Genomic DNA, 10,245 nt, shown 5'->3' with positions numbered 1-10,245 from the left:
GAGGCGCAGTAGGTCGCGGAGGAGACGGAGATGCTCGCCTATATGGATGAGGTCGAGCAGCCGGCACCCTCCTACCCGCCCGTGCAACCGGCGCCCAGCACATTGTTGTGGACGTCTCCGACGACGAAGATTAGTTAGGGTACGTACGTATGATTTTTTTTTGCATGCTTTATATGGATCTAAGGATTAAAATGTAAAAAAGGTGATACAGAATGATTAATTTAAGACGTGACCGGTCACTATCTGCGGACGTTTGAGGAGCTGGATTTGCAAAGTCCGATTGTAAGTGCTCTAATTTTGCCGTTTCACCGAAGCAATAAGCTGCGGTGCACCAGGAAAGGAAACAAAACAGACGAGCAAATGCACTCTTTCCCGAAAAGAAAAGAATTAATCGATCAAAAGCTGGAGCACTCGAGAAGAGAACCTGCACTAAAAATATACCCGTGTGCACATGTATAAAGGCAAAGAAGGCCCCAGAACCTGCAAAATAAAAAGACAGAACACCGAAGCACAGCACCTCCATTTCACACTCTCCCCTGCTTCACTTCACTGAGAAGCAAGCGCACGGACGAAAAGCTGCTTGCTGGGAGCCATGGCTCCCCCGCTCATCCTCCTCGTCGTCTTCCTCCTCCCGGCCCTCGCCGCCGGCCACCAGCACCCCTCCTCCTACGGCTCCTCCGCCCTATCCGAATGGCGCAACGCCAAGTCCTCCTACTTCGCCGCCGACCCCGGGGACGCCATCGGTAAGCACCAACAAACCTCGCCTAGCTCTCCGTCATGGCAGCAGTCCAAGAAACGAATCCACCAAACCGTCCTTGCGCTCCTACCAAAATTCCTCGCGTCCATGCTGCAGGCATTAATTAGTTCACTTTTCCTCTTTCGGTATGTTGCCGCCAACGGAATTTCCACAAACCGCACGCTCGGTTACCGGAGCTTCTCTGCTCGTACCACAGTCGGTTCTTGCGATCCTGGCGGCCATGGACATGGGCACGGAGCTGATCTGTGATTTTCTTTTTGTGGGGTGCGGCGTGCAGGTGGCGCGTGCGGGTTCGGGGATCTGGGGAAGCACGGGTACGGGATGGCAACGGTGGGGCTGAGCACGGCGCTGTTCGAGCGCGGCGCCGCCTGCGGGGGCTGCTACGAGGTCAAGTGCGTGGAGGACCTCAAGTACTGCCTCCCCGGCACCTCCATCGTCGTCACCGCCACCAACTTCTGCCCGCCCAACTACGGATTCCCCGCCGACGCCGGCGGCGTCTGCAACCCGCCCAACCACCATTTCCTCCTCCCCATCCAGGCATTCGAGAAGATTGCGCTCTGGAAGGCCGGCGTCATGCCCATCCAGTACCGCCGGTACGTATGCTCCATTCTTGCCTGCACTCGATCTCGCTCTGCTTTGCACTCCATGTTCGGCTAGATCTAAGGCCAAAGTTTCCTCGGTTTCCTGATTCAATTTGTGTAGAGCTGGGAAAGTGCTTGCCAAGCTAGAGATTGCTTTGGTTTGCCGCAATGTGGGATCCCAAAAAAGCTGAATTGCAAGTGTCCGTTGGTGAGGAAAGTGTGGAGGGGATCAAGTGGACCCTCTTCCACTGTGGTGAAGTGCAAGTTCTTTTGGTTAGGATTCGAATTAGGGTAGTTTTATCTGCTCTAATGTGGCCTTCCTTTACTAACAAGGTAGTACAAAGATGCATAGAACCAAGTGTAAATAAATGTACTAATGTGATTTGGTGTTTGGGTTAGGAGGAAAGCACCTATGAGCCTTTTGATGCAGCATCGAGCCATTGACTATCTAGAGTATCACATGCTCGGTTTGCGTGATTTGATCAATTATAGTACTGTACTACAGTTTGGTTCAGTATTTGCATCATATTCATTGGTGTAAGCATTAGACTTCCGTGGCTCCTTGAGTTTATTTTGTTCTTTGGGGCTCTCTTAGAATTAAAACAGCGCTATCATCTTGATGATGATAATGCAGCTGGTGATAACTAGTTGTCCTCCCTCCGTTTTTATTTACTCCGCATATTACGTTTGTCTGAAGTCAAACTTTATATACTTTAAACAAGTTTGTAGAAAAATATATTAACATATACACCACCAAATATATATCATTGGATTCATCATTGCATATATTTTCACATCATCTAAATTTTATTCCACAATTCACGACAGTCTATGGTTACTAGAGTGCAGAATCGGTATGCTGAGCTATGATAACTCATATGAAAATTAATTAAAAACATAAAGAAACTAAGCACCTCTTATCTGAGTGATTATCCTGTATTTTGTTGATAACTGAGGAATTCTGGGAAATGTGGATCTTATTGACAGTTAGTGCTTAAATATTCTATTGACTGCTGCAAGGACTGGTTGAACCATATTAATGGAGAGGTTGCAAGATTTTTTTTGGAACTTCTAGAGTTGTTGATGTGCACCGAACTAGCATCACCAGGTTATTTGCTTCTGGGTTTACATGATGTGCCCTCCAGTACCCGGTATCACCAAACTGGCCCTACAAATAGTAGTGGCGCATTAACTGGTGTTGTCCTTAATATTCTGTGGTTATGTTTGATATTTATGCCAGTTGGTAGCTCCTTGGGATCCTTTAAACAACTTGATTTATTTTCTTGAGGGAAATCTAGTTGATTATTTGTACTACTAAAACTGTGTTAAAAAGGAACTTTGGATAGTGACTTGCCTGATTGTTTAATCATCTTAGCTTTACCCTTTTTTTGGTTTGTTATTGGTATTTAAGATCCAAACATATTAGGATATGGCGAATGGCAACACTTCACACTCAAATTTGGTAAATTAGCAAGCACTATGCTGGTGCTGTTCAGAACATAAAGTTAGGAACCTGCATATATGCCACACTTAAAAGGTGTAGCAGAGACAGGTACTTCTTCTAGATGCTTTGATGAATGACAGGTTTAATGAAATGTGCTGTTAATGTGCATTTTTTATCCTCAAGATTTGATGTTCCAAATCATCGCCTGAGGCAATTGGCAGCAATATCAACCCTGCTGTGCTCTGCAACTAAACTATGTCAGACTTTAGCTTCATCAGCTGTTATATAGCTCCTTTACTGTTAGCGAATAGCAATTAGCACTATCCAAAGAGAAAGAATAAATGTATGGTAGAGAACAAACCACTGTTTCACGAAACAGCAAAAATGCACATCATCACTAATAAAGCTACACAAGTTATCTGCTTCTCAGGTACTACCTGGTGACAATCAAACTGGCCCTGCAAGTTGTAGTGGCACATTATTTGTGGTTGTCCTTAATATTCTATGTTTGTGTTAGATATTTATGCACTGGTTGGTAGCTCTTTGAGTTCCCTTTGAAACAACTTCATTTGATTATTTTTCCAGAGAAAACTTCATTAATTATTTTTACTACTAGGACTTTCTTGAACTGAAACTAATCATCTTAGCTTGTGCTTACACTTCATTTAATTTGTTACTGTTTGAGATTCAAACAGACTACGATCGCATCTGTAAATTAGTGAGGTTCTACTCCTGTGCCATTCAGAATACAAAGTTAAAAACGTGCATGTATGCTAAACTGAAAAGTATATTATAGAAGGGTGTAATAATCTTTACGTGCGTCTAAGTTGTCTAGTAATTTGAAAAATTGAGGTGATTCTTTGAGATGGTTTCCTGAATGACGGATTTGTACAACATTCTGCTATCAATGTGTTTTCGTGATCCTGGAGATTTCATGTTTCGTAGGACAATTGACATGGAAATATACATCCTACTATGATCTGGGACTCATCTATGTCACACCATTTCATTACTTGTTAAGTACTCCCCCCGTCCCACAATGTAAGGCGTTTTTTGACACTACACTAGTGTGAAAAAACGTCTTACATTATGGGGCGGAGGGAGTAGTTTGCAGGATTTGCATGAGAACAAACAACAAGGACAAATAAAGCTACTAATAGCATTAACCTGTCAGAAAAAATGCCTCTGATTCTTTGCTGAGATTGACTTGTTTTCTTATGAACAGCGTCAAGTGCCTTCGTGAAGGCGGCGTGCGGTTCTCGGTCTCCGGGAAGAGCTTCTTCTTCACAGTCCTAATCAGCAATGTCGGTGGCGCTGGCGATGTCAGATCAGTGAAGATCAAAGGAACAGAGTCTGGCTGGCTCGATATGGGCCGCAACTGGGGCCAGATATGGCACATCAACTTAGATCTCACAGGGCAGCCGGTGTCCTTTGAGCTCACCTCGAGTGACGGCACGACGATGACCAATTTTAACGTTGTGCCCAAGGATTGGGAGTTTGGCAAAACATACACCGGCAAGCAATTCCTGCTCTAGAGAATTATTGATAGGGACTTACAATTTCTCAAAGAAGAAAAATCATCCTACGAGTTGGTTGTAGTACTGTATATCCTTCTGAGGAACAAGATTATTATTAGGAAAGGAATATAATCTCTACTGTACATTCCTCTGAGGAACGAGCTGATTATTAGGAAAAATATCAGTTTAGTGCAGAGCCTCAGATAGTTGTTCTACATACAACATGCAGTTGTAATTGTCGGATGTACTATTTCAAATCTGATGGTTGCTCCAGAGGCTTGATGTATCATTCAGAAATGTTTTGATTGCCCCAGTGCTTAATGTATCATTCAGAAACATTCTGATAGTTGCTCCACATGCTCGTTGTTGTTTCATTCAGGAATAGAAGGCCATATTTGGCGTTTTGATTTCATATTTGTATTGACTAGATTATTTACACCCCACCAACATTGAAACATTCAAAATTTTATATACTCCAGAGGCTTGATGTATCATTCAGAAATTTTATATACATTTGGAGTATGTAGATCTGCAGAAAAAAAAAATCAAGATTCACTCCCCAGCAAAACCAAAACCAAACAGAAGGGTCCGTCTCTTCTACAGATTGCAATGAGTGATAATTATTCATTCAATTGCATTTCAGCAACAACTCGAACGTTCAATACTGGATCCATTGCAGTTCAGCTATCTGTCCAATGTAAACATTGGTTCAGTTGCATTTCAATTATAACTCAAATGTACAGTCCAGCAGTAGAGCTATACGATCTAAAGCAAGAAATATATTAATAAAACAAATTAACCAGACTTACAAAAATCAAAACCGGATCCAACACATCGAAGCACTTGGTGAAGATTTCAGGAATAGGTATCTTGCATCTTGATTTCACATTTTAATGGAGGGTTCGTACCACTCCAACAACCACACCTCTGCATCTGTAGATCTGCACAGAAAAAAAAAACAAGATTCGTTCCCCAGTGAAACCAAACCAAATCAAAAGGATGCGCCCCTTCTACAGGTTGCAACGAGTGGTAAATCGTTCAATCAACTGCAGTTCAGCTAAGACAAATCAACTGCACTTCAGCTATACACGATCTAAAATGAGAAATCTAATATCAAACCAATCAACCTTAGAAAACCAAAACCGAATTCAACACAGCGAAGCACTTGGTCAGTATTTCAGGAATATGCATCTGGCGTCTTGATTCACATTTTACCACTCCAACAATACTTCTGCATCTGTACAGATTGCAACGAGTGATAAATCGTTCATCCAATTGCATTTCATCTAAGTCAAACCAATTGCACTTCAGGTCAGGATTCAGAACAGAACTAGTTTCATTGACCGCAACAAGGAATTACAGCCTAATGAACACAAGACGGAACACAACGACGCACGCCAAAGCAGTAGTAAAACCCGTCTTCCACAGCACAAACGGACACACGACACGAATCTAGCCGCCGAAGCCGTAGAGGGTGCGGCCCTGGCGCTTGAGCGCGTAGACGACGTCCATGGCGGTGACGGTCTTGCGGCGAGCGTGCTCGGTGTAGGTGACGGCGTCGCGGATGACGTTCTCGAGGAAGATCTTGAGCACGCCGCGGGTCTCCTCGTAGATGAGCCCCGAGATGCGCTTCACGCCGCCCCTCCTGGCCAGCCTCCGGATCGCCGGCTTGGTGATGCCCTGGATGTTGTCGCGGAGCACCTTCCGGTGGCGCTTGGCGCCGCCCTTCCCCAGCCCCTTGCCGCCCTTGCCGCGCCCCGACATCGCCGATCCACCTAGCTCCGAGGGATGTGTGCGCTTAGGAAGAAGAGGAAGTGCTTGGGAAGAAGCTTGTGCTGGGATTGTGGGGTGGTGGCGAGTTTATATCGGGAGGATTTGGGGGGGAAGCGCGGGATTTTCGTGGCTTTGGGGCGGGACCGCGGGAGGCGCTCGCTGGGATCGATCCGTGGGACGGCGGGGGTGGGACGTTGGATTGAAATGAAGGGTGGGATGGAGGTGCGGGTGCGAGGCTGGTGGCGCGGATCGATGACGTGGCGGCGGATACGGGGATGGATTTGAAATTGGAGACCGCGGAGACTAGAGGAGCGCGGTGGATCGGAAAGTGTCTGCTTTTTTTTTATGACTAGCAACCTGTGCATTGCACAGAACATCAAGATGCATTTTTTTACAAAACACTTATTGTGATTGACTCATGCAGGAGTAATCCCATGTGTAAAAACTAATGATATCTCGAGAATTTCATCGAAAAAATGATATCTCGAGAAAGATGAGAGATAAGGTGAGGAGTGGGGCGCGGTGGTGACTGGTGGTCGGACTTATCAGAGGCATGGAGATGGACGACGCCGGCAGCGGCCATCATGCCAGATTGTTCCGGAGGCTTCTTTTTTAATTACTCAACAATGAAGTTGTGGGAGATAAGGATGAACGAGAGGTGCGGATATCCTTTTGCAAAATTGTCATAGTTTGCTTTCTATCTGTCAGATATAGATCGAACGGTCTATATTATAAGATGGCGGGCACACCATCATCACTAACTCGGTTTTTTATAAGAATAGAGAAGTGTCTATCGGTGAGGACGGTTTGGAACATGGGAGGCCAAAACGTTGCTCCAGAGCAAGGGTCGCATGAGCACTTCATTTCAAATAGTTTGAAAATCATGTTTGAAAGTCTTTAAAATACGAACACGAATTTTATGCGGTAGTATGGAGATATACTGTACACGGGCAAAGTTTGATGACGAAGTAAATTAACATGTGCTACGCAAAGAAGACAAGAGCGTGGATTTTTTTTAGCGGTGAACAATGTGTGCATGGTTTAACTTCTCAAAATTAACAATTTGTCATCTTTATGTAGCTCACATGTCAACTTGTTTCATCATCAAACTTTACACTTGTGTGGTATACATTCATATTAGCGTAGGGTTTGTTTTGGATATTTTTTTAATTCAAATGTGATTTTCAAATTATTCAAAATAAAGTGTTCGGGACACCCGTGTTCCAGAAATGCTTCTTGCAGGGGACCCATGCCAACTAAGCAATTTAGGGGCTAGTTCTTTTGAGTGATTCTTCCAGAATTGGCCCCCTCCCCAACTTCTCCCAGAATCGTCACTTCATATTTTTTTGACAATCTTGTCTAGTTAAGGTCTAATTAGCTAGGATTGTAAAAAATATATGAAGTGGTGATTCTGGAAGAAGTCGGGGAGGGGGGCGATTCTGGAGAATCGCCGAAAAGAACTGGAGGTGACATAGAATTAAATGAAGAAAGAGAGGTTTGGGTATCATATCATGATACCGTATCATATTAAATGGTGTGCTTTTTTTGTGTCATGCATGACAATAACTGTAGTACCCTATGATACCAACATATCATACCAACATATAATACTATGCATTACGGATGTAGTATCATAGACTAGTATCATATGCATGATACTAGTATATGATACTTATTACAACCAGTCTTAGAACACGACCAATGCTATGCCACAGGGAGTTGTCTCGGCTCTAACGTCGTGCTCAATTGTCTACTTAAGTCGATCTAACCCCACAGCAGGGTTGGACTCCTTATGACCTTGGGGAGCATGCATAGACATGGCACGGAGCTTGTACACATCGATGTGGTGGATCTTGACTCATCCTTCAGTGCCAAACTTGACCGCTTCTGTGATACGGTACATCGGGCCCAATGGACCAATCGCCGTATGTGGGGCACAATCCTCCAGTCGTAGTATATTCAACATTAATAAGTGTAGCTCGCTAGGTAAGAAGTCTTCGCCTGAATTGTTTGCACTGAAGCATGCTCCCCGCCCAAGAGTTCATAGTTAGGTACATCAGAGTGAATTGCACGTACAGTCCCTGTATTCGCTGGTTTGGTCCAGAACGGTCCTGGAACTTGCGCGTTGCCTCGTTACGATCCTGCTACTTGCGAAACTGGTCCATCGACGGTCCTGCGGCAGGCCCACGTACGTACACGACTACATGTCCTGCCACATCAGCACAGGCCGATGCGGGCCGATTCAGTTTCTCCTAACCCGAGCGAGAAAAAAGGAAATCCCCCAATTCGATCCCCAAAATTAGATAGAAATCGCTAACCCTAGAACCACGGCCGGCGGCGGCGGCAGCGGCGGCGACCTTCGGTAGCTCCGTTCCCGGCCCCGGCAAGAGTAGGAGTCCTTCGGGCCGAGGCAGTGTTGTCCCAGCCTGCGCCGGCCCCTTCCTTCTTATGCGGGCGGAGGCGAAGCTGTCCCAGCCGTCACCCGCCCCGGCTAGAGCATGAGCGCCGCTTCCTGTGCGGGCGGAGGCAAAGCTAGCCCAACAGTGGCCCGCGCCTGCGATTCCACCGTCCACCGTCAGCGTGCACGGGTGGGTTTCCCGCAGCAGGTGTGGCGCCGCGGAGAGCCACCATGTCTTCTGCCGGAGCCGAGCCGCACCCGCAATGAAGGCCTCCCTGACGGTGCGTGTGAGCCGGACTTCGCATGGGCGTGCTGAAGGAGCTTCACGGCAAGCTGATTGACATCGAGCTGCCCTCTGACAGGTGGGAATTACAGGTCAATGCATTGCTGCGTGACTCGTGTATCGATCGGAAGGTGCTCAAGGTGGTGGTGCCTCTGCCAAAGGTTGGAATGCTGTCAAGGAGGACGGTCTCCGCCTGCTCCGGCGTCACCGACGAGAACGCGGGAGTTGTTGGAGGCGTGTCAAGTTTGGACAGTACTGAAGTTTAGTACTTTGGCTTGTGTAATGGCATTGGGATGTTTGTTACCATCCTGTTTGAAATGTTGTTAGTTAAGTTAGATGATCTGGGGTGTGTGTAATCTTTTGGTAATTTCATAGTTGTGATATGTGCTTGTTCTTACATGAGCTTTGTAATTTGAACAAAAATTCTAATGTGATATACTGTGTTGTGAGCTGGGCTATATTAGAGCTTTGCCATTTGGTCAGGTGCCATTTGGTCATGTATGCTGTGTATTTTCTCCTGGAATTGGTACTGTGATGTGCCATTTGATCATGTCAAGTGCAGGATAAAGTACATGGATTATATATATGTATGTATGAACAGTACAAGCATTATATGGTCATGTGTTGTTACATATGGTCATTCTCTGCATTTTTTACATAATTTAGACATGAGCCTGGGCAATGTTCATAGAACCTGGGCAATGTATGAGCATGAACAGTACATGTATATGCATAGTGCAGGCATTATATGGTTATGTGCTGTACCATTTGGTGTTGCACTGCATTTTCTACATGATTTAGATATATGAAGATGCAATGTTAATAGAAACTGGGCAATGTATGAACATATCACAGGGAATATGCAAATCTGAGGACAGAAAATATCATAGGAAATTTGAAAATCTCAGGAAACGAAATGTCATAGTTTTCCAAATATCCTCCAAAATAAGATGATCATTACATCCTGGGCACCATGATCATGAACATAAGATGATCATGTGGAAAAATAAACATGGTTTCAACTACATAATAGTCCAGAAGAAACTGAATTTGACACATCACATGAACTAGACTACTACTTGAAATAATCAAACATTCTAACTTTTCTTGGCATCTTAAATTGAGTGTTTTGCTGGCTTGGAAGACTTCTTTTGTTGGAAGTGCCTTGTTGACCATTTGCTTGGTCCATTTCCTTCTCTTTTTGCAGCCATGCCCTATACCTCTCCTCATCAGCTCTTAACCTCATTGCTGCCATATCATCTAGCTTTTTTTTTCTCTTCAAAGGCTTTCCTTGTTGTAGATGATTGAGGCCTATTAACCTCCTCTTCCATTACTGGAGTAGTTTGAACCCTATTAACCTCTGTCTCGCATGTTTTTTCTTTTGCTTGCATCTGCTCCTCACAGGCCTTTTGCTTTGCTTTCTCCTCTTGCTGCTGATATTCTTTCCATCTCTGCTACCTTTCTTGCTCCTCTTGTTGCATGAACAGGAAAT

General features: G+C 44.9%; 2 protein-coding genes across 2 annotated transcripts; one reads left to right on the top strand and one right to left on the bottom strand.

The window, feature by feature from the left end:
* The first annotated feature begins 483 nt into the window (after positions 1–483).
* Positions 484–4,654, top strand: EXPA13 (expansin A13). Its single transcript, XM_048702531.1, has 3 exons — positions 484–743; positions 1,035–1,350; positions 4,008–4,654. Exons 1-3 carry the CDS (start codon positions 593–595, stop codon positions 4,315–4,317), a joined length of 777 nt encoding a protein of 258 aa, XP_048558488.1. The 5' UTR covers positions 484–592; the 3' UTR covers positions 4,318–4,654.
* A 960-nt stretch (positions 4,655–5,614) lies between these two features.
* LOC125539161 (histone H4) lies at positions 5,615–6,150 on the bottom strand. The gene has a single exon (XM_048702532.2). The coding sequence runs from the start codon at positions 6,061–6,063 to the stop codon at positions 5,752–5,754; it is 312 nt and encodes a 103-aa protein (XP_048558489.1). The 5' UTR covers positions 6,064–6,150; the 3' UTR covers positions 5,615–5,751.
* Positions 6,151–10,245: the final 4,095 nt, after the last annotated feature.

This window comes from Triticum urartu, chromosome 2A (genome assembly GCF_056163025.1).
Source record: "Triticum urartu cultivar PI428250 chromosome 2A, HENAU_Tu73, whole genome shotgun sequence".
Taxonomy (NCBI): Eukaryota; Viridiplantae; Streptophyta; class Magnoliopsida; order Poales; family Poaceae; genus Triticum; species Triticum urartu.
Note: the sequence above shows the minus strand (reverse complement) of the source record. Positions and strands in the feature narration are given on the sequence as shown.

What these genes read in the sequence shown, in the direction of transcription:
- EXPA13 (XM_048702531.1), top strand. Translation starts at nt 593, where the DNA reads ATGGCTCCCCCGCTCATCCTCCTCGTCGTCTTCCTCCTCCCGGCCCTC. An exon ending in CGACCCCGGGGACGCCATCG is followed by an intron (nt 744 to 1,034) that starts GTAAGCACCAAC and finishes TGCGGCGTGCAG; the next exon opens with GTGGCGCGTGCGGGTTCGGG. An exon ending in ATGCCCATCCAGTACCGCCG is followed by an intron (nt 1,351 to 4,007) that starts GTACGTATGCTC and finishes TCTTATGAACAG; the next exon opens with CGTCAAGTGCCTTCGTGAAG.
- LOC125539161 (XM_048702532.2), bottom strand. Translation starts at nt 6,063, where the DNA reads ATGTCGGGGCGCGGCAAGGGCGGCAAGGGGCTGGGGAAGGGCGGCGCC.